This window comes from Danio aesculapii, chromosome 1 (assembly GCF_903798145.1).
Source record: "Danio aesculapii chromosome 1, fDanAes4.1, whole genome shotgun sequence".
Classification (NCBI taxonomy): Eukaryota; Metazoa; Chordata; class Actinopteri; order Cypriniformes; family Danionidae; genus Danio; species Danio aesculapii.
Window position 1 is genome coordinate 61962253 of NC_079435.1, and position 24845 is coordinate 61987097.

The following is a 24845-nucleotide window of genomic DNA, read 5'->3' on the forward strand; positions in this document are numbered from 1 at the left end:
AATCCGTGATGGAAACCTGATCACATTGGACATCCCACATGATAAAATACTATAGTAAAATATAGTAAATAGTGTTATTGAACACACTATAGTGAAGTGCTTGAATTAATATGTTGTGGTGGTTCTACAGTTGCTATGGTAACACAATAGATATAGTAATTGATAGGGGTGTCACGATTCTCCAAATCCTCGATTCGATTACATTTTCGATTCTAAAGTCACGATTCGATTCGATTCTCGATTTTTAACAAAAAAAATTTTTAAAGCACAAGCTATGCCATTTTAAGACGTATATGCAATATAATAACATCTGACCTTTGTTCACAATGTACCACACTCTACATTGTCAAATATAAAATGTTTATTATCAATATAATGTAACAATAACTTATATCTGCAGTCAATTGGAAACTTAAACAAAATAACATGCCATCTAAAATTTCTTTTGTAACTGAGTTCACAAAAAAAAAGCTGTTTCAAATTCTTGTTAAAGAGAAATATAAAAAGAGAACTGTCAAAATAAAAGTAAAATACTGTCAAAAATATTAACTATTTACATTTCTGTGGCTATTTCTACATTCGCGGCTATAAATACTCCTATCCTATCCTATCTAGTTTGTGTTACACTTGTCGGTTTACAAGATACATCTATGTTTTTGTGGTGCCTGCGGGGATGCCCGGCCATGTTAGTCGTGCTGCCGGTGGAATAATGTGGTATATGCACATTGCAAAGCTCGCAAACTGTGTTTTTTCTGTCGACAACACGAACGTTGTCAACATAACTCACTGGAAATCCAAAATACTTCCACACCGGCGACTTCAGTAAAAGAGGAGGGGGTTCAATTTCTTTCAATGGGTCTCCTGCGTCTGCAGTTGCCATGCTGTCTCGTGGCTGTTGTAGCTGTTAGGTTGACGCACATGCGTGAGTTTTTTTCCGCTTGGCAAGTCAAGCTGCTGCTGACGTGACATAGGGGCGGGGCAGCATCGACGATTCCATTTTTTGATTCAATAATCGAGATTAAGTATGAATTTCGATCGATTTCGATTTTTAATGACACCCTTAGTAATTGATCTGTTGAGGTAATTCTACAGTTGCTATGGTAACAGAACAACTGTAGTAACTGGTCTGTTGTGGTAATTCTAAAGTTGCTATGGTAACAGAACAACTATACTAATGAATCTGTTGTGATTCTACAGTTACCATGGTAACAGAACAACAATCTGTTGTGGTGATTCTACAGTTGCTATAGTAACATAACACCTACATTAATTGATCTGTTGTGGTAATTAGTTGCTATGGTAACAGAACAACTATAGTAACTGATCTGTTGCGGTAATTCCATAGTTCTATAGTTGCTATAGCAATTATAGTAATATAAACAAATGCCCCAATACTGTTGTCTTCTATACTATAGAGTATATTTCTCCACACCTCAGTTAACTATAGTAAAAATGTAAATATACTACAGTATTTATTAACAGTTTATCAGTATTTATTACAGTTAATGGTACAGTATGCTGTAAATGTTATAAAACTAAAATATAAAATACAATTTACTATAGTATGGTTTACAAACTAAGTATTCATAATGTTATTGTTTATTATTATTATTATTATTACTATTTCTTCTTCTTCTTCTTCTTCTTCTTCTTCTTCTTCTTCTTATTATTATTATTATTATCATTATTATCATTTATAGTAGTTGTAGTGTTTATTATTTATTATTATTATTATTATTATTATTATTATTATTATTATTATTATTATTATTATTATTATTATTATTATTATCATTAATAGTAGTGGTATTATTTATTATTTGTGTTATTATTATCATTATTATTATTTTTTATTATTATTAATATTATTATTATCATTATTATTATTATTATTTATTCATTTTTTTACCCATTTTCCATAAGCAAGATTAAATTTTTCTTTCCTGAAGTACACTGAAAAAAGTGTTGCATGCAAAACTGTTGTAAACAATTTATTTGTGTTGAATTTAAACAAACAAATTCAATTTAATAATGTTCAACTTAATTTGTTTGTTTAAATTCAGCCCAAATAAAAACCACTTAACATAAAAAATTGAGTAAATCCAAGGAATCATCTTTGAATATTTTTTTCAGTGTACATATATATAAATTTTTTTATTAAATATTTGTGCTGGAAAGCAAGACAATAATTCATTAGATTTGTTTGTTTTGGAAACGACATGTTAATTTCAGTTTGTTTAATGATTGATGTTGCAGAATTCTTTAATTATGAAACAAAGTTTTATTTGATGACAAGCGCAGCTCTTTTCAGTTTGATCAGTGTGTCAATGCAGTAAATGTACTGAATATTACCATATTAAGAATCTCAGAGACCCATGACCCATTTTACAGCGCTTACCATAATGTGACGCATTTTAGAGCGGAGAAAAATTCATAAAGTAGGGCAGGACTTAATTTTGTGCTTATGTTCCGCCTGCATTTTTTTCTTGCTGCGGTGTTGATTGTGTGTCCGTGTTTGAGCGGTAGAATGATTTCTGTGTTGTCAGCGGGGGTCTGTGGAGCCGTGTGGTCCTCTCAGCGGGCACGGACCCTCCGGCCGACACCAGCGCTCATATTTGGGAGTGAAAGAGCAGGTTTGTGTGGTAACAGTCCTTCTCTCACCGGGGGTCTCGAGCGAGAGTCACACTAACATTCAGATCCTCACTAACGCTCTGTTAGCTGTGAAATGACTGTGAGCTGGTAAATGATGAAATATTCTTGGTTAACATGTTCACTGAAAGAGGACCTGCTATGCAAAAATAAGTTTTATATGGGGTTTAAACCCAGTTGTGTGTCAGCAGTGTGTGAATATGAGCAGATTCAAATGTTAAAGTTGAATTAATTGTATTTGTTATAATGCGGAAACACTTTGATTGACATTCTCCTTTTGTACGTGTCATCAGAGGGCGAAAGCCCCACCCACTAGTGCCCATCCCCCCATCATTAGCATAAACAGCAGCCCTGAGTGAGAAGCAGCCGACTGTCCATTAGCCATTAGAGTGTTTGAGCTGCTGAAGATAATGTCAGCATAGACTAAGAGGATTATAGATGTGGAGTTTTAGATAGGAGTTAGGAGTTAGTTAGGAGTTTTTAGAACAGCGACAGGAAGCATGAAGCACACACTGACACTGAAGCACAGCTGACCAGCACTCACAACACTAGTGCTGTTTTAATCTGCCACTATGCTGACAGAGAGGCATTTGAAGCTCCGCCCCCATCTGTAAAGAGCGCAATCTCATTTGAATTTAAAGCGACAGTCACCAAAACATAACAATTAGGATCAAAGCCTGAAAGGGTCAGTTTCAGAGAGCAAGAGAACATTATGATGTATTTTGAGCTGAAATTTTCCAGCAGATGCACAACGTCATAAGATGTTAATATTACGTTAGATTTAGGTTGTGACGTCACTGACGCTTGGGACAGTAGACAGGATCGTTACTGGCAAATACAGTCTTAGGGTGCTTTCACACCCATAAGTTTGTCTTTGGAACTTTGCTCAGTTAGCGCGGTTTGTTTGGCATGTGTGAATCCCGCAATCGCAATCGGATCCACGCCAAATCAATCAGTCCGAGATCGCCTAAATGAGGTGGTCTCGCCCTGAATTGAATTCTGGACCGGATTAATTGTATAGTGAGAAAGCAACATGATCCAACCAACGACCGAACCAGGCCATATCACAGTGTATTTTGGTTGTGTAATAACCATTGGTTGTGTAATATTGGTTGTTTAATAATATATGTTATATATATATATATATATATATATATATGGCTATATGAAGAGAGAATTATGAGTAGGGCGGGATATCATCATTCCTACCATCAAATGCATTTCATGTCTACTATGAAAGTGAAAGCATGCTGAAATATTACCGAGATCTATCCTTTAGGAAAATTGACAGAAATTCCCATCTGATAATTTTTCCATATTTTAATCTTATAATATGTTGTATTAAGCCTGTCAAGACATTGTAGACAAGACATTGTAATTAGCACGGTGGCTCAGTGGTTAGCATTGTCGCCCCACAACAAGCAAGTTGCTGGTTCAAGTCCCGGTTGGGTCAGTTGGCATTTCTGTGTGGAGTTTGCATGTTCTCCCCGTGTTGGCGAGGGTTTCCTTCGGGTGCTCCGCTTTCCCCCACAGTCCTAACACATGCGCTATAGGGGAAATGATTAACTAAATTGGCTGTATTGTGTGTGTGTGTGTGTGTGTGTGTGTGTGTGTGTGTGTGTGTGTGTGTGTGTGTGTGAGTGTGTATGGGTGTTTCCCAGTACTGGGTTGCAGCTGTAAGAGCATCCGCTGCATAAAAAAAAAACATATGCTGGAATAGTTGGCGGTTCATCTAGCTGTGGTGACCCCTTGGTAAATAAGGAACTAAGCTAAAGTATGAATGAATGAACTTGCTCTATTGGTCTGTTTTACTGCGCCGATGCTCTCCTCCATTGACTTCCATTGAGTCTGGAGCCGTGAGATGTCTGTATTTTTAGATCTCCAGCTCACTGTGAGACTGGACTGAACCCACAGCACCTCAATACTGTCACACTGAGAAACACACGGCTGTTTAATTAACCCAACGAGACCAGGAACATCTAGAAATAAAGACACAAGACTGTCTGTTAAAGCATGTCTTTTAATGAGCACACACACACACACACACACACACACACCTGTATCTGCCGTGGTATGATTAGCATGTTGAGATAATGTCTTTTTTAATGCCTTTTATTTGTCACTTGCACATTTCTCTCAAAGTGAAGACTAAGCAGCAGCAGCACTGTTACGACCCATAAAGTCCATTTGAGCATTATGATTATATTGCAGAAAATGTAATATTAGCCTTTTACTGTCAGGATCACGAGCACTTTACCGCGGTGAAGTCTTAACGGAGAGCGTGAGGCCTCATTTACAGTGTGAGTTTGGCAGATGCTTGTATACGAGATGACTTTAATTGCTTTAAAGGTTTACATTTGGTCATTTTAATGAATTTTCTGCTGATTTTTGCGTCCCATTTCGGGAGAGTAATATTAAAGCTGTTTTAGTTTCTCAAAGCTGACACTAGCTTGTGTTAGAGTTGTTTATGTACTCGTTCATTTATATTTAAAATAAAAAAACTGTGTAAAGCACTGAGATTATTCAATAATGTTTTATAATAAGCTTTAATTTGATGACTTTCATTAATTAATGCATCATAAATATATATATTAGCTGTGTTTCTTAATATTTATGACAACATATATTGATGTATTCTTAATTGACTGTCTATTTGATGTGAGTTTGTGCGTGTGTGTGCGTGCGTGTTTGGAAAAGATGATTTCATATGTATAATTCAGCCTGATCTCACGAGAAAACGAAAGTATTTTACGTTTTGTCACTTTAGTGGCGAATTCATACGAGTTCAGTCGTACGAAATTGTACGATTTTAAAAAGGAGGCGTGGCACTTAACCCCACCCCTAAACCCAACCGTCATTGGGGGATGGGCAAATCGTACTAAATCGTATGAATTAGATCGTACGAATTCATACGAATTAGCCACTAAATCAAAAAGTTACGAATTGCCGCGAGATTGTGTTGTATGCAGATATATGTTGTTTTGGTAAAAGTGACTCTTATTAATAATCTATTTATTAATAATGTCCTGTAAAAGATATTAAGTCATGTTTTCTCTCCGCACATAGTTCGTATTGTCATACAGTAATGGGCTCTTTGTGATTATTTTGGATGCTGTATTGGTTTAATCAGTATTAGTCTTTAATCAGTATTAGTATTCTTTTTGGCTTAGTCCCTATATTAACCTGGGGTCGCCACAGCTGAATGAACCGCCAACTTATTCAGCATAAGTTTTACACAGCGAATGCCCTTCCAGCTGCAACCCATCACTGGGAAACATCCATACACACTCATTCACCCACATACACTATAGTAAATTTAGCCTACCCAATTTTAGCTCACCTTTAGCGCATGTGTTTGGATTGTGGGGGAAACCAGAGCACCCGAAGGAAACCCACGCCAACACTGGGAGAACATGCAAAAACACCAACTGACCCAGCTGAGGCTCAAACCAGTGACCTTCCTGCTGTGAGGGAAATGTGCTACCCACTGCGCCGCCGTGTCACGCAGTATTAGTCACTCCAAATAAAATAATCAAGTGTGTGTGTGTTTGAGTATGTTTTAAATGTCGTGTTTGTGTGAGGGAATGGATTAAATTTAGCTTTAAATTGTAAACGTAGACAGCTCCCATGATTCCACACTTGGGCACATCTTCATCAAAATACAGCTGTAGTTTGTTGCATATACATAATTTCTGCCATTTTTAAATAAATCAAATACACATTGGAAATTAAAATGAAAACCAGATTAACAATTTCATTATAAAACTCTTCACAAAATATCTGCCAACATTGAAAATGAAATGAATTTATTACATTTTCTTTTTCATTTTCAATTTTGGCAGATATTTTGTGAACAGTGTTCATTCATTCATTCATTCATTTTCTTCATCCCTTTATTAATCTGGGGTCGCCACAGCAGAATGAACTACCAATATATCCAGCATAAGTTTTACGCAGTGAATGCCCTTCCAGCTGCAACCTATCACTGGGAAACATCCATACACACTCATTCACCCACATACACTACGGTCAATTTAGCCTACCCAATTCCCATATAGTGCATGTGTCCGGACTGTGGAGGAAATCGGAGCACCAGAAGGAAACCCACGCCAACGTAGGGAGAACATGCAAACTCCACACAGAAACACCAACTGACCTAGCTGAGGCTCAAACCAGCAACCTTCTTGCTGTGAGGCGACAGCACTACCTACTGTGCCACTGCGTCACCCTGTGCCTTTAATTACATTTGCAATTTAATTTTGAATTATCCTGCAACTCTAATGCATGTGTTCTTAGTATCCGCTCGACATTTCCATCATCACTTCACAAACCTGATAGATTAAGTGTGTTTGGTAACATGTCTGAGTTTGAGCGTTTAGACATGTGCTCCTGTTAGGGCCCATACACACAAATGTGTGTGTGCTTCTAAAAACGTTAAATGTTGCACTCAAGAATGGGTTTTTAAAAAAGCCTGATGTCCACATGATGTAATGTACTAACAACAACAACAGACCCTTTAAACATAGGAAAACAATATACACTATACACCGGCCACTTTATTAGGTACACCTGTCCAACTGCTTGTTAATGCAAATGTCTAATCAGCCAATCACATGGCAGCAACTCACTGCATTTAGGCATGTAGACATGGTCAAGACGACCTGCTGCAGGTCAAAGCGAGCATCAGAATGGGGAAGAAAGGGGATTTAAGTGACTTTGAACGTGGCATGGTTGTTGGTGCCAGACGGGCTGCTCTGAGTATTTCAGAAACTGCTGATCTACTGGGATTTTCACGCACAACAATCTCTAGGGTTTACAGAGAATGGTCCGACAAAGAGGAAATATCCAGTGAGCGGCAGTTCTGTGGGCGCAAATGCCTTATTGATGCCAGAGGTCAGAGGAGAATGGCCAGACTGGTTCCAGCTGATAGAAAGGCAACAGTAACTCAAATAAGCACTCGTTACAACCGAGGTCTGCAGAAGAGCATCTCTGAACACACAACACGTCCAACCTTGAGGCGGATGGGCTACAGCAGCAGAAGACCACACCGGGTGCCGCTCCTGTCAGCTAAGAACAGGAAACTGAGGCTACAATTCACACAGGCTCACCAAAACTGGACAATAGAAGATTGGAGAAACGTTGCCTGGTCTGATGAGTCTCCATTTCTGCTGACACATTCGGATGCTCGGCTCAACAACATGAAAGCATGGATCCATCCTGCCTTGTATCAGCGGTTCAGGCTGCTGGTGGTGTAATGGTGTTGGGGAGATTTTCTTCCATTACCACTTCACAAACCTAACAGATTACGTGTGTTTGGTAAGATCGTTGAGCATTTACAGTAGATCTTTTAACTTGACACACTGAAAAAAATATCCATTTACAAAATAGTTTTAAGGTGAGCGGTTGTAAACAATTTATATGGGCTGAATTTAAACCAACAAATAGGGTGAACATTTGTTTAAATTCAGGACATCTAAAAACATGTGCACAGCACTTCAAAATAAGTGAGTGTAGTGGTCAGATACGTTCATCAAGAGCCTGTTTACACTGAAAAACAAGAGAAAAGTAGTGCATTGGAAAGGAAAATGCACTTTGTGTGAACAGACCCTTATTCCTGTAGTGTTGGAGTGGTGTTAGGATTTCTCCACTCTCAGCATCATGTGTTTGAGCTGATCTGGAATCAGACGCACCGCTGTTGAACATCTCACTGAAATGAAAGCAGCAGAGACACTGTCAGGAGCAGTGCATCCTGAGAGAAGCTCCTGACAGCTGATCTGACTCGCAATGCATCTGATCCACTCTTGCACATGATGGGAAAAACAGGAGTCAGGAGGCGTTCACTGCTGACATGTTCATCTTATTTTCTGTTCATCTTATAGTTACGAATTTCAGCCTAAAATTTTCAGTTATTGGTGGCAAGGTGGCTCAGTGGTTAGCACTGTGGCCTTACAGCAAGAAGGTCACTGGTTTGAGTCCCGGCTGGGTCAGTTGGTGTTTCTGTGTGGAGTTTACATGTTCTTCTTCGTTTTAACCTTTATTGGTTTATTTATTATTACTCAACCAGTTGGGTAAAATATTTGGTGCTTTGTTGTGTTATTTTTAAGCTTTATCAGTTTATTTATTAATAACTCAACCAGTTGGGTAAAATATTTGGTGCTTTGTTGGGTTATTTTTAAGCTTTATCAGTTTATTTATTAATAACTCAACCAGTTGGGTAAAATATTTGGTGCTTTGTTGTGTTATTTTTAAGCTTTATCAGTTTATTTATTAATAACTCAACCAGTTGGGTAAAATATTTGGTGCTTTGTTGTGTTATTTTTAAGCTTTATCAGTTTATTTATTAATAACTCAACCAGTTGGGTAAAATATTTGGTGCTTTGTTGGGTTATTTTTAACCATTATTTGTTTATTTATTAATAACTCAACCAGTTGGGTAAAATATTTGGTGCTTTGTTGGGTTATTTTTAACCTTAATTAGTTTATTTATTAACAGTTCAACCAGTTAAGTTAAATTGTTGGTTCTTTGTTGGGTTATTTTTAACCTTTATCAGTTTATTTATTAATAGCTCAACCAGTTGAGTTAAATTTTTGGTTCTTTGTTGGGTTATTTTTAACCTTTATCAGTTTATTTATTAATAACTCAACTAGTTGGGTAAAATATTTGGTGCTTTGTTGGGTTATTTTTAACCTTAATTAGTTTATTTATTAACAGTTCAACCAGTTAAGTTAAATATTTGGTGCTTTGTTGGGTTATTTTTAACCTTTATCAGTTTATTTATTAATAACTCGACCAGTTGGGTTAAATATTTGGTGCTTTGTTGGGTTATTTTTAACCTTTATCAGTTTGTTTGTTAATAACTCAACCAGTTGGGTTAAATATTTGGTGCTTTGTTGGGTTATTTTTAACCTTTATTAGTTTATTTATTAACAGTTCAACCAGTTAAGTTAAATTTTTGGTTCTTTGTTGGGTTATTTTTAACCTTTATCAGTTTATTTATTAATAACTCAACCAGTTGGGTAAAATATTTGGTGCTTTGTTGGGTTATTTTTAACCTTTATCAGTTTATTTATTAATAGCTCAACCAGTTGAGTTAAATTTTTGGTTCTTTGTTGGGTTATTTTTAACCTTTATCAGTTTATTTATTAATAACTCAACTAGTTGGGTAAAATATTTGGTGCTTTGTTGGGTTATTTTTAACCTTAATTAGTTTATTTATTAACAGTTCAACCAGTTAAGTTAAATATTTGGTGCTTTGTTGGGTTATTTTTAACCTTTATCAGTTTATTTATTAATAACTCGACCAGTTGGGTTAAATATTTGGTGCTTTGTTGGGTTATTTTTAACCTTTATCAGTTTGTTTGTTAATAACTCAACCAGTTGGGTTAAATATTTGGTGCTTTGTTGGGTTATTTTTAACCTTTATTAGTTTATTTATTAACAGTTCAACCAGTTAAGTTAAATTTTTGGTTCTTTGTTGGGTTATTTTTAACCTTTATCAGTTTATTTATTAATAACTCAACCAGTTGGGTTAAATATTTGGTGCTTTGTTGGGTTATTTTTAACCTTTATCAGTTTATTTATTAATAACTCAACCAGTTGGGTTAAGTATTTGGTTCTTTGTTGGGTTATTTTTAACCTTTATTAGTTTAATAATTAATAACTCATGTTATTAAAGCATGTCCAGTATTTTTGAAGTATGTTCTTTATTTACACAGCCATAGTTATAAAATTAATAGTAGTACTAGTAGCAAGAGTAATACCAGAATGGGAAAAAAAAAACATTTAATCAAAATAACCCAATGCATTAATTTAAATTATATAACCCAATGTATTGGGTTAAAATAACCCATAGATGGGAAGGTGCTATAATAACCTATAGTTGCGTTAAATGTTGGAGTATTTTTAACCCAACTATTTTAACAGAGTGTGTATGGGTGTTTCTCAGTATTGGGTTGCAGCTGGAAGGGCTGGAATGCTGGAATAGTTGGCAGTTCATTCCACTGTGGCGACCCCTAATAAATAAGGGACTAAGCCGAAGGAAAATGAATAAATGAATGAATTTAAGCAAACAAATTAGATTTATTAATGTTCAGCTTCATTTGTCTGCTTAAATTCAGCTTAAATCAGTTTTCATGCACTTACCTAAAAAAATTGAGTAAATCCAATGTTCAGCGTATAGCGGGTGCTGTGCGGCTTTACTGTACTGTGTTCAGAATAGCTCCAGGCGAGCGTAGCATGGTAAACGTGGTAAAGTGTGTGTGGTGTGCAGGTGTGTGTGTGACTTTAAAGCACATTTATACATCAGAGCGTCCCAGGTGTGTAGCAGTAGCTGTATTTACGCCGCAGGGTTTCTCAGCGTGTGTCGGTGTCACACAAAACTCCCGCTCTGTTCTACTGCAATCCCAGCATGCACTGCCGCTTTGAGTCTCAGATCTGTCCAATCACAGTCAATCAGGGTTTGCCCACGGCACATGGATCAGTTTGTCTGCTTAATTACAGCTAATAAAAGGTGCACGGGCTCGTTTTGACTGGTAGTGACTTACTGAAGGTTATCCACTGTTGTATTCTGCTGATAGATGACTGGTGCAGGGTTAGTCTGTAGCTTGGGTTTCCATCAGGCTCGTTTTGAAGTATTGCATAAGAATGGAAATGACAAATTTCACACTTTAAAAGACTAATCACAAAGAAATATTTTACGCTTGCTTGTGGTGGTTTTGGACTTGATTAATGTGAATAACCACAGTTGCTAAATAAACTCTGACGTAGCGCACATTTTACCCTCATGACTTCATTATGCCTGCCTTGTTTGCTGTCAGTCGCAAGGTTACCAATACTACAGTCAGCCACTCTAACATCTTGATTTAAATGTATTTATTATTATTGTTATTATTATTATTATTATTATTATTATTATTATTATTATTATTATTGTTGTTGTTGTTGTTGTTGTTGTTGTTATTGTTGTTATTATTATTATTATTATTATTTTTGTTGTTGTTGTTGTTGTTGGTATTGTTATTATTATTATTTTTGTTGTTGTTGTTGTTCTTCTTCTTATTATTATTATTGTTGTTGTTGTTGTTGTTGTTGTTGTTGTTGTTTTTGTTGCTAACTTTCGCATAGGAAACCACACTAGTGTTATTGATCATTTACTGAAGAAAAATCTGCAAAACATCTTTTTTAAAAGATATATGCCCACAAAACAGGCGAAAAAAATTATATTTTTAAAAATATTAGTAATTTTTTTTATTATTATTATTTCATTTTGAATATATTGCAGAATGTAAATAGTTTATGTGATTAAAAGCACATCTCGCCAAAAAGTAAATATGTTTGACTGCAATTTGTGGGTATAATAACCACTAGGGGGCAGTATGATGACAACTTTTTCACTCCTTTTACCACTAATGATATATACAGGGACATATTATCAGTGCTGTCAATCGATTAAAAAAAATAACTAATTAATCACACTTTTTTGCAATTAATTAATCGTATTTAAAAGACTGAAACTTGTCATTTTGGCTATTCAAATGTAAATGAATGTAAACTCAAGACAAAAAAAAAACTATTTAAGTTCAAAAGATGATTGTTTATTATAATTATTGTTTAACTTGTGACACAGATTTCTTCATGTAAACAACATACCTGCAATAAACCATCAGGATCCTCAAACTGTTGGCTCAAACTGACAGCCATATTTATTAGAGAAATAAAAACACAGGCATGTCAATGCTATTTCAATATGCCAATAACAAACAAAAATGATTTCCATGTTGGATTCTCAGTGGACTGCAGAAAAATGCCCAAATCCAGGCAAAATTATAATAATAAAGTGTTGAAAACAAACAATTGTGCTCATTGAAAAGTTGTATTGCTGAGAGTCGAGGACATTAATTATAAAGTAGAAACTCTTCTGTTCAGTCCTCCTTTATATTCAGCCTGTAGCTAAGACAGTCCAGTCTGTTGACATTATCGGGGACCAATGTGGACCTTTTGTTTTGAATGATGTGGATTACATATGACATACAAGATCATGTTTGGATTTTATTCATACTGTATATGCAACACACAGTTGCTACATAAAAATAATAATTATAAATGGTTCTTGATCATCAGATCATCATATTAGACTGATTCCTAAAGGATCATGTGGCACTGAAGACTGGATTAATGATGCTTTAATGATGAATATGAATGATGATAAATATGATTAATGATAAATAAGTCTTTTTCGTAAAAAACCCAAAACACACTTGACTGCACATACATTTGACTGCAGTTTGTAGCTAAATTGAACACTAGAGGACAGTATGATGACAACCTTTTCATTCTTTTTCACACTAATAATATATACAGTTATATATTATTGATGAATAAAGGATCATTTCCATGCAGATCTTTGCACAACACCATATAAACACCAGAAAACAACTGGACACTGACTAAAGATGCTCTACTTTGAACGTATGTGCAGGAATAAAGGTTTTGCTTCTAATAAACCCAGCTGTATGTTGTGTGAAGCTCTTGTAAAGCAATAAGAGCCCGTAAACAGGCAGTGTGTTTGTGAAGTTTGCTGTGTTAATCTGACTTGAGCTTGTTAGATGATGTTTATGTGCATTATGCTCCTGTAACTCTTCTGCAGTTTAATTACTCGCGCAGGTTTGTGTTTTATTATTTTGCGTGGGCACGATTTCAGATTAATTTTCACACCTGCCAAACGAGCACGTATGAATGAACACACTAATCCGATTAGTCCCACAAACAAGCTCCATGTTGTTTTTTATTGTCTCTGAGCGGCATCTGGAGCAATAATTCACCTTCAGTCTTGAGATGCACACCAAATACTTCAGTTTAGCAGAAAATTACTACTTTATACTTAGAAGTGGCCTAACTTGCATTTAAATAAATCATTCGATAGTGCACTTATTGTGTACATGCATGCATTTTTCAATTGTACTTTAGTTTATTTATTTACATCTGTAATTCATTCCAATAATTTGTTGCATGCATTGTTTACACTTTAAAGGAGTAGTTTACTTTGTGGATAAACTTTTCTGTTAATTTACTCATCCCTTTATCATCTGTGATGCTCATTTCCCTTTTGTTTAGTAAAGAAATGAGGAAAACGAGAGACTTTACTCAACTTCATATCTTCAAAATTTCAATCTGCAGTGTAAATGCATCTTTAAATAGGTCTAAATGATCTAAGATGAGGAATTAAATGATTATCAGACATTTATAATCGTGTATTAATATAAAGATAATTTTGCAAAACACATAGGAAACGTCTTTTTTTCTGAAACCCCCCAAACGCACTACAACATATGTTTGGCTGCAGTTTGTGGGTAAAATAAACACTAGGGGGCAGTATGATGACAACTTTTTCACTCCTTTTAACTCCAATTATATATACACAGGGATATATTATTGATGAATAAAGGATTATTTCCATGCAGTCCACAAAACAACTGAACACTCAACACTGTTTATGATTTGTAATGAAGATGTTTATATCTATCTCCATATTCACAAGTTTTCTAGCATGGGGCGTTCCACGAAAGACATATAAGCAATGTAAAATCAAGGTAAAACTGCATGGTGACAGTGCCCTTTTCTCTGACGTCTGCTTCTGAAAACACTATTGGTTGAGTTTAGCGTAGGATTTTGTGGTTAACGTGCTGATCTGCACGACAAGCATTGCCTCTTTGAGGATGTTTAAAAGATGGACATGTATGTGAAACGCACAACAAAACATATCTTAAGTAATGTATTTCAGATTCACTAAAATGTCGACAGTGCCCTCTAGTGGATTTGTCATCAGAGCAATGTATTTTACATTCAATATATATATATATATATATATATATATATATATATATATATATATATATATATATATATATATATATATATAATATAAAGAAATTGACAGATAGTTTTGCTAGTTTAGACTGGTATTCCTCAACTGGGATCATTCAGAGCTCTTTGAAACGGCTTATAAACTGTAACCTTGTCCCCACAATTAAAAAAAAATACTGTTATTGGTAAACTTAAGGAGACATTTGGTCCCTACAATATGATGAATACAGGAACCACACACTCACACACACACACACACACACACACACACACACACACACACACACACACACACACACACACACACTTTATTATTGTGTGGCGTTTCACGAAAGGAATAAAAGCAATGTAAAATCAAGGTAAAGCTATTTTGTAACAGTGGGCTTTTCTCTTATGTCTGCTTCTGAAAACACTATCGGTTGGGTTTAGCGAAGAGTTTAGCCAACCCAGGCTCGTTCCGAAAACGTAGTCCCGAGGACGTTTCTGGAGACCGCAAAATACATCCCGGGAGGTACGTATTTTTGCAGTTTTTGGTTTTCGCGAATCCACGAGAGGCCGCTGTGTGCGCCTTTTTGGCTTCTCGGACATCTCCTGCGAGTGCCGTTCGCGCCTGCGCTGTTCTCGCATGAACCCACCAGAGGCCGCTGTCGAACGAACGTCTGTCTGTCCGACTGGCTGAGTGATTGACTGGGCGACCGGCCAATCGGCCAGCCGACCCACCCTCCTCCTTCCCCGATCCCAACCAATTTTACCGATTGACCCGCCCGCCCTAAACCCAACCAACGATTTACAAAAGCCGTCCGGAAAAAGAAAAGCCCTCGTCTGTTTTTTTTTTTTTTTTCGGATTTTACCACATTCTCACCCTGTTATGAACCTCTTCACTTTATTTCTTGGATTCTGTTTTAGTCTTACCTGATTTCTGGAACCGCTCTTCCCCGGACTCGAATCCGCTTGTCGTCGTCATGGTCAGCTCCTCTCTGTGTATTGAAAAAAAAAAGCGAAATGCAGCCATACGTACCTCCAGCTACATAATACGCGGTCTCCAGAAACGTCCTCGGGACTACGTTTTCGGAATGAGCCTGGGTTGAGTTTAGCTCAGTAGTTTGCTAATCGATCTCGTAAATAAATATATATATATATAAATTGACAGATAGTTTTGCTAGTTTAGACTCATATTCTTCAGCTGGGATCATTCAGAGCTCTTTGAAATGGCTTATAAACCGAAATCTTGTCCCCACAAGGTAAAAAAATACTGGTAGTGTTAAACTTAAGGAGACGTTTGGTCCCTACAATGTGATGAATACAAGAACCACACACTCACACACACTTTTCTAGCGTTTGGCGTTTCACGAAAGGAATAAAAGCAATATAAAATCAAGGTAAAGCTATTTGGTAGCAGTGGGCTTTTCTCTTACGTCTGCTTCTGAAAACACTATTGGTTGGGTTTAGCGAAGGGTTTAACGCAGTAGTTTGCTAATCGATCTCTAGGACAAGCACTGCCTTTTTGAGCATGTTTACAAGATGGACGTGTATCAGAAACGTACTAAAAAACACACCCTAAGTAACATATTTCATATTCACAAAAATGTAGACAGCACCCTCTAGTGGATGTGTCATCTGAAATGTGCATTGAAACGTACCCAGAGCTATGTATTTTACATATCAATGTAGACTAAGGCACCTGTTTCCATTGAGCTTAGGTTGGTTTGCGTAAATAAATATATATAAAGAAATTGACAGATAGTTTTGCTAGTTTAGACTGGTATTCCTCAGCTGGGATCATTCAGAGCTCTTTGAAACGGCTTATAAACTGTAACGTTGTCCCTACAAGGTCATAAAGTACTGGTAGCGTTGTCCCTACAAGGTCATACTGGTATTGTTAAACTTAAGAAGATGTTTGGTCCCTACAATGTGATGAATACCAGAACCACACACTCACACACATGTGTTTCTCTGGTGTTGAGGTGTCAGTCATCAGACTCAGTGCTGTAGTGTGTAATAGTGTGTAAGTTCAGGGCTGTGCTCATTAATCAGCATGTGCTTTCTCAGATTAGACCCTCTCGCAGTTAGCAGAGTCTGAGGACAAAAACTACAACAATAAAGGACAGGCTGGTTCCTTCCACCGCGGCCCTGACAGGAATAAATCAGCAGCGCTCAGCGTGTTAAAGATCCACACACACCAGCTCCACACTGACACCTATAGGCAGAAACACTGCGCAGCAAATAAATACATTCCTCCATAAAATGACAAATGACAATCTTCATTTCTGGAAAATGAGTTTATGCTTAAAACATGAACAATGAGGCGTCCCTTTCTGCTGTCTGAGCCAAATGCAATTTACTACCATGATTTAATATGGGTGGATTTATATGCATGCTGTATTCACACACAAATGAGCCAATATACTTCTGCTGAACTGAGCTCATGAGAATATATCAAAGATTAAGTGATCGTATTAAATGTGAAACTGTTTGAGATGAAGAATGGGTAAATCTACTGCTTTAAAGGATAGCGGCATTGCATAAATAATCATTTCAGATGAAAATAAGGAGTGTTTCTGGGACATAATGTGTTTATTTATTTATTTAATTTATATATACGGTGGCTCAATGGTTAGCACAGTGGCCTCACAGCAAGAAGGTCGCTGGTTCGAGTCCCGGCTGGCTCAGTTGGCATTTCTTTGTGGAGGTCGCATGTTCTCCCCATGTTGGCGTGGGTTTCCTCCGGGTGCTCCGGTTTCCCCCACAGTCCAAACACATGCGCCATAGGGGAATTGATGAACTAAATTGACCGTATTGTGTGAATGTGAGAGTGTGTATGGGTGTTTCCCAGTACCGGGTTGCAGCTGGAAGGGGATCCGCTGTGTAAAACTCATTTGTAAGTCGCTTTGGATAAAAGCGTCTGCTAAATAACTAAATGTAAATGTAAATGTAAAACATATGCTGGGATAGTTGGCGGTTCATTCCGCTGTGGCGACCCCTAAAATGGAGAATAAATGAATGACTTTTTATATGCCATCAAATAGACCATAGAAACTATAGTTACTGCTAATTTAGTAAGTATAATTGCTGTCTTTTATAAATATAGAAGAAAAATTTAAGTATTCATTTATGATTTATAGATTGATTGATTGATTGATTGATTGATTGATTGATTGATTAGTTTTGCTTAGAGAAAAATAAAATAAAAAAAGCCTTACACTTTTAATATTTTGTTGTTGTTTGTCTTTGAACCTCAGATGTGTTTTAAAGTTTAAAATGAAAATAAATAAATAAAAATAATAATAATAATAATAATAATAATAAATAAATAAATACAAATAATAATAAATAAATAAATAAATAAATAACTACAAATAATAATAAATAAATACATACATAAATTAATAAATAAATAAATAAATAAATACAAATAATAATAAATAAATAAATAAATAAATAATTAAATAAATACAAATAATAATAAATAAATACATAAATAAATGAATAAATAATAAATACAAATAATAATAAATCAATCAATAAATAAATAAATAAATAAATACAAATAATAAATAAATACATAAATAAATAAATAAATACAAATAATAATAAATAAATAAATAAATAAAAATAATAATAAATACATACATAAATAAATAAATGAATACAAATAATAATAAATAAATAAAAATAAATCAAAAGTCAAACAGTGCTTCTTTTCACGTAAATGTTTCTTTATTTAATAATGTTTAATTATTCTGGTAAGAGTGAGAGACAGTTAGTTAGTTAGTTAGTTAGTTAGTTAGTTAGTTAGTTAGTTAGTTATAGTTGTTTGTTTGTTGTGGTGTTAGTACCTGCTTTGGGAAATTAAAATGTTGTTGTGGTGAGGGGGCGGGGTCGAGAGCAGTGGGAAAGGAATGAGGCTGGCGTGTAAATGAATACACCTGTGGCGCACACCGGCCTCAAATCCCACGACAGGAGCTCTGGACTATAAGAGGAGGAACGATGGTAGAGGAAGCTGAGAGGTCCAGGCATGGACACAGTTATGTTGTGTTTGTTTTGATTTTAGACTGCAGTCTCCGTGAGGAGCTGCCCTCCATATGTTTTATTTTCTTCATTAAAACGTATTAAAAGTTTGTCGGTTCTTCCCTCCTTCTTCATTAACTTCATTACAGTTGTTTTGTGACATTACTTAAATATTCATTTGCATCGGGCTGCACGGTGGCGCAGTGGGTAGCATGTTCGCCTCACAGCAAGAAGGTTGCTGGTTCGAGTCCTGGCTGGGTCAGTTGGAATTTCTGTGTGGAGTTTGCATGTTCTTCCCGTGTTGGCGTGGGTTTCCTCCGGGTGCTCCGGGTCCAAAGACATGCGGTATAGGTGAATTGGATAGGCTAAATTGTCTGTAGCGTGTGTGTGTGTATGAATGAGTGTAAATGGATGTTTCCCAGTGATGGATTGCAGCTGGAAGGGCATCCGCTGCATAAAAAAACCTATGCTGGATGAGTTGGTGGTTCATTCCGCTGTGGCAACCCCAGATTATTAAAGGGACTGAGCCAAAAAGTAAATGAATCAATGAATTAATTAATTTGCATCTTAATATTGAAGGAAATTGATTCGAAAACGAGTACCATTTGATTTGCATATGAAGATGCTGTCCTCTGATGTTTGTTTAGATCAGCAGAGATAAAAATGAGCACAAGAGTCACTGGATGTTGAATATAGATGAATAAAATAAAGCAGCTCAGATCATTGGGTATGAAGTGTTTGAGCTCACTTTGGGATGTCGACTTTCGAGTGCAAATGTGAAGACTAAAATCTGAGAAGCAGGACTGATCTCCATCCACCATTCATTCATTCATTTCCCTTCGGCTTAGTCTCTATTTCAGATAGAGATCCCCAAAGTTGGCCCATGGTAACCTTTGATTTGGCCTGCCATCTGAGAAGAGAGGGGGGATGATTTAGAGATCGTCATTTCAAATTTAATGTATAACCTTTTATTGGTTTGTTTTATTGTTAAGCTAGAAACGGTGAACTGGAATTAAATGTTTCAGTTTAAATGCTGTAATTTAGTTTAAAATGTACAGTAGTAGTAGACCATTACCACCGCACGATCTACCGCCGCCGCTTATGACTGCAGTTTGCAACTATGCCACCAGGTGGCACAAAGGGACGGGATGCGAACGGACAGAAATAGACAATACATTAGCTGTAAATACTCTGCTACTTGTAAATAAAGATAAACAATGAAACAAAGCATTATAAGTCCCTCATTAATCATTAAAAACACAACAAGGCAACTTTATTTAAAGGAATAAAGAATAACAAATAACCTTTGTGGTGAAGTGCTTAAATCCGCTATATGCTTCAGCACAAGAACACTAGTGTCTGTGAGATTGTGTTGGTTTGTTTAATAAAATAATAATAATCTAGCCTCAATAAAATGAAAGTGAAGTATTCACCGTTTCATAGAAGCCTATATTAATATATTTCTGGTCACAGTTGGACACAGAGGAGTTGACAAACCAGCGCTGATGCTGTTTGCCTCTGTGCTGAGGCAGTGTCATAAACTCAACACATAGGCAATTGGAGATTTAATGTATAGGCTACAACCAACTCTTTTCCATTTGGAAAATTTCAGTTATTAATATACATTTTCAATAGCCTAATCTACGAGACAAACTAATCCAAAGGTTTTCTTGATGTTTGCATAATGATAACTTCACACCAAACTAAGTCTTTCATTCTACAGCTTATAAAACATCTATGCAAATTAAGCACACTGTGTTATTTAGCATAAACATGGTATGCCTTAAGACTCATTGTCTTTCATTACATGCAGCGAGCACACATGAATCGCGAGTGAGACAGTCATAATCATAAGACATAATCTCTAAACTAATGACTTCTATTAAAAATGTTGACAAAGGTTTTGTAATATAATAGCAGCAGAGCATTAATTAAATGCATATTTTCCGTGAAGCGATCTATTTGAGCTAGCCTAATTGTAACACGGGGGAGTGACAGACTACTGAGGTGAGGATCCACGTGCAGGTTTATTTGGCAGTCAGGCAAGCAATGGTCAACACAGGTGCAAACAGGTGTATAAAGGCAAATCCAGAATTGTAGTCACTATAACAGGCGAGAGGTCGGAAGGCAGACAGTGAACAGGGACAATAAGAATAAACAAGACTAGGAGAAACGTGTTGAATTGTCACTTACATGTAAACAAGACTCAGCCAGTCTTGTGTGTGTGTGCTGCTAAAGTGGTGTGTGTAATTAGTCCAGAAGCAGCATCAGCTGTGGGAGTCTAATGAGTGGAGACTTGGAGCAGGTGCGTGTGTTGCATGACTGGATATGTAGTCCATAAGTTGTAGTCCATGTGAATGTGTGAGAGAGCCAGCGATCTAGGGAGTATGATCGCTGGTGATCGTGACTTGTGAAGTTTCATAAACTAATTTGGAGAGGAGCACGTGATATGATTGAGCACGTCTGGCCGCTCATCTGTAATCAGTAATAATCCAATCAGAGTGATCCTAGTTTACTATAAATGGATCATTTTCTCCCTACTGCTCTATCTTTGTTTGGAAGAATCCCCCCTTCCACCCCATCTCCTCCTTTTTCCTCCCTTTTCTAAAGGGGGAGCTCTCGAGACCTACCTGATCTCGGATCTCCTGATATGCTTATCGACCTGGCGGGAGCCCTGGGCTCAAATATCTCCGAGCTCAGTGTTCTCTCCCGGGACAGCATGCCAAACCTGCTTTATACGCCAAGCATATCTAAGTGGGAACTCTTGAATAATATTTTTATTTGACAAAGGAAGAAAAAAAAACATGATTGGACAAACAGCATATGCCGGTTCTTACAAAGGATTCAGTCAGTGTTTTCGTTTTTAATCCCAATTAGTCATTTAAGTGAATAAGATGTAGAGCAGGATTTATTTATGATTTTTTGTTATGCTTATTCTGTTTTTCTATGCTGCTGTTTTATTGTTAAGCTAGAAACGGCTTACTGAAATTAAATGTTTAAATGCTGTGATTTAGTTTAAAATGTACATACTGTCACCTGACGGATAGAGAACAGTGCAGAGACTTTGGTGAAGGAATCAAGGCAATTCTGATTCTGCTTGACTATTTTATTGCAATAAGTTATGATTTTAAAAGTTATACTGCATTAGTTCATAAGATTCATAGTGTTTTCTTATTTTGAAATAATCTGAAATAAATTAGGAAGGTACCCATGGCAACTTTAATCTAAAATAGTTTGGCGTTTTTTTTCTTCGGCTCACGGCTCTCAATGAGATTATTCATACAAAATATTTTGGGCACCCTTAATTCCAGAGAGTGCCACAGTGGAATGAACCGCCAAATATTCCAGCATATGTTTAAATATTCCAGCATATGTTTTACGCTACAGATGCCCTTCCAGCTGCAACCCAGTACTGGGAAACACCCATACGCACATTCTCACACACACACACACTCATACACTATGGCCAATTTATTGCATCAATTCCCCTATAGCATGGGGAAACCCACACCAACACGTGAAGAACAAACTTAGAAATGCCAACTGGGACTTGAACCAGCAGCCTTCTTGCTGTGAGGCGACAGTGCTAACCACTGAGCCACCATGCCACCCCATGCACCTTTTATGCTCTTAATGTGATGATAATGAGGAGTTTAGCTAGTTTAACCATTCATTTCTCCATGTTTGTTACTGTGAAGCTGCAATAGAAACGCTCTGAAGTGAACAGTAGAAATGTGATGTATAACTACTTCTACTACTAATAATAATAATGTTTTTTTCTCTCTTGTTGTCTCTCTCAGCTATCCTCCAGGTGTCCATATCTCTCAATAAAGTGGAAATGAGTGTTGGAGAATCCAAATTCTTCACCTGCACAGGTAAGAACATCTGCAATATCAGCATTTACATAATCATCTGTTCAGGATCTTCATCTTAATAATCAGTAGCTTAACTACATTTCTCAGTAGCGTGGTGGTAGCATCACTACTTTATTAATCCAATAGATTTTCAGTAGTGAAGCTATTTTTTTAGTCAAGTAGCCCAGTAGCGTCCACACAAGCTACATTTACTGATCACAAATCAATAAGTGACAGCACCAACATTCACGGAGCTGTGAGGCCGGTGTCTAGCTGATGAAGGTAAATCCATATGATGGTGAGAATGACGATTTCTTCTTCTTCCTGTTTTACGATGGTTGACAACAAGCTTTTTGGTGTGTTACTGCCACCTCTTGTTCTGGGGGTGTGTTTCCCAAACGACGTAACTTGCGGCTGAACTATCATAGTACGATGCATCGTTTAGGAAAAGAACGACGTAGTGATGAGTGTTTCCCAAAACCCGTAGTTTCTCTGTCACAGATTCATCGCTTGAACCACGTTAGTTATAACCTAAAACACCCATAATGATGCTCTAAACTGGGTGGAGGAACTACTTCTTTATTATTAATTATTATTATTAATAATATTATTATTATTATTATTATTATTATTATTATTATTATTATTATTATTATTATTATTATTATTATTATTATTTTTATTATTATTATTATTATTATTATTAATATCAATATTATTATTATTATTATTATTATTATTATTATTATTATTATTATTAATAATATTAATATTATTATTATTATTATTATTATTAATAATAATAATATTAATATTATTATTATTATCAATATTAATATTATTATTATTGTTATTGTTAATATTATTATTATTATTATTATTATTATTATTATTATTATTATTATTAATATTATTACCAATATTAATATTATTATTATTGTTAATATTATTATTATTATTATTATTATTATTATTATGTTTGAATTTTTCTTTTTTAAATGGCCAAGTTCTGTCTGAGGAAAGTTAAATGTTCTGGCCAGTTTGTTATTTGTTTGTCAGCTCCACTTTTTAATTAAAACATGTATTAACAGATTTCTAATAATAAATGTAATGATAGATAGATGGACATGTTTGTATTTTTAATATAAATATCTTTTACATGTTTCTTTATTCTAAATGTTCATTATTTATAAAACTGTAATATAAAGCTTACAGTTTAAATGCACATGGGCCTGATAGTGTCATTTTAAGAGAATGTTTATTGATTAATAAAGAGAGAGTTTAATAAAGACTTCCGTTTATTTTAGCCAAAATGCAAATGAAACATGTCTCCTATATCAGTATTGATAAAGGATGGAGCACAGGCTGGAGTTTTTCCTGACAAACTGTTTCAAATTGCACATGCTACTCTGAGAGATTAGGAGAATTGGCAGGATCATAGACTTTTACATGTAGCTGTTTATTCTGCAGTTTTCAGGGCATGTAATGCACAGACAGACTACAGATCAGTCTGCTATAACGATAGACTGCGCGTTAAAGTGGGAAAAACACAAGGAATTACGGCATTATCATGATGGACTCATTCAGTAGTGAACGTGAGTTTGTGACTTACGCTTTTCGTTGAAAAAAGTCCTTATGTCCACCTTTTTTTGCTGCCGCCACTCTCACTTGCGTGTGTCACACACCTTATTCTTTCACGGGAATTCACCTACACGATTTTGACGCTCGCTGTTTGTATCTTAAGCAGCTACAGCCTCTCACGTGACAGCAGGGTAGGGCACAGCCAATCACAATGATCAGATGTGTTTGGGGGGGGCGGTGCGACCCGAGGAGAGAATTTTGACAGCGCGATTTTTTTAAAGTGAATTAAATTATTGGTCGGGACATTTTAATAGTAGACGGATATTTGTGGGGACGCGTCCCTTCCGTCCACCCTAAATCTACGCCCCTGCAATTACCTGTAAAATATCATTTATTTTTTACAGTGTAGGGTGGGGTGAGGGCAATACAATAAAATGAATGGAAACCTATGTAATGTACCCACTTTTCACAAAAACATGTGTGTGTGTGTGTGCGTGTGTGTGTGCGTGTCTACTGACAGTTGTACAGCCTATAATAAGAGTGTGTGAGCTGAAGGTCAGTGCTGTGATTGTGTTTAGAAAGCAGAGCTGCCGTTAGCAGATAGCAGCTTTATTTACAGCAGAACAGAGCTTTAATAACACACTCATCCAAACACAGCAGCTGCACGTCTGCACTCAACAACAGCACACACTGCAATATCAGCACTGAAAGGACATTAGGATGCTCTGATAACTTTAGTTGAAGTCAGAATTATTAGAGTTAATTTTTCTCCCAATTTCTGTTTAACGGAGAGCAGATTTCTTCAACACATTTCTAATCATAATAGTTTTAATAACTCATCTCTAATAACTGATTTATTTTCTCTTTGTCATGATGACAGTAAATAATAT

At 36.0% G+C, this 24845-nt stretch overlaps 1 protein-coding gene across 3 annotated transcripts in view; it reads left to right on the plus strand.

The window, feature by feature from the left end:
• The window catches only part of zgc:152904 (uncharacterized protein LOC767777 homolog), a 452586-nt gene that overhangs the window by 323728 nt on the left and 104013 nt on the right, over positions 1-24845 (plus strand). For all 3 annotated transcript variants that reach the window (XM_056463791.1, XM_056463776.1, XM_056463783.1), the window contains exon 2: positions 22321-22395. In XM_056463791.1, coding sequence (XP_056319766.1) covers positions 22321-22395 — 75 coding nt within the window. The remainder of the gene's footprint in view (positions 1-22320; positions 22396-24845) is intronic.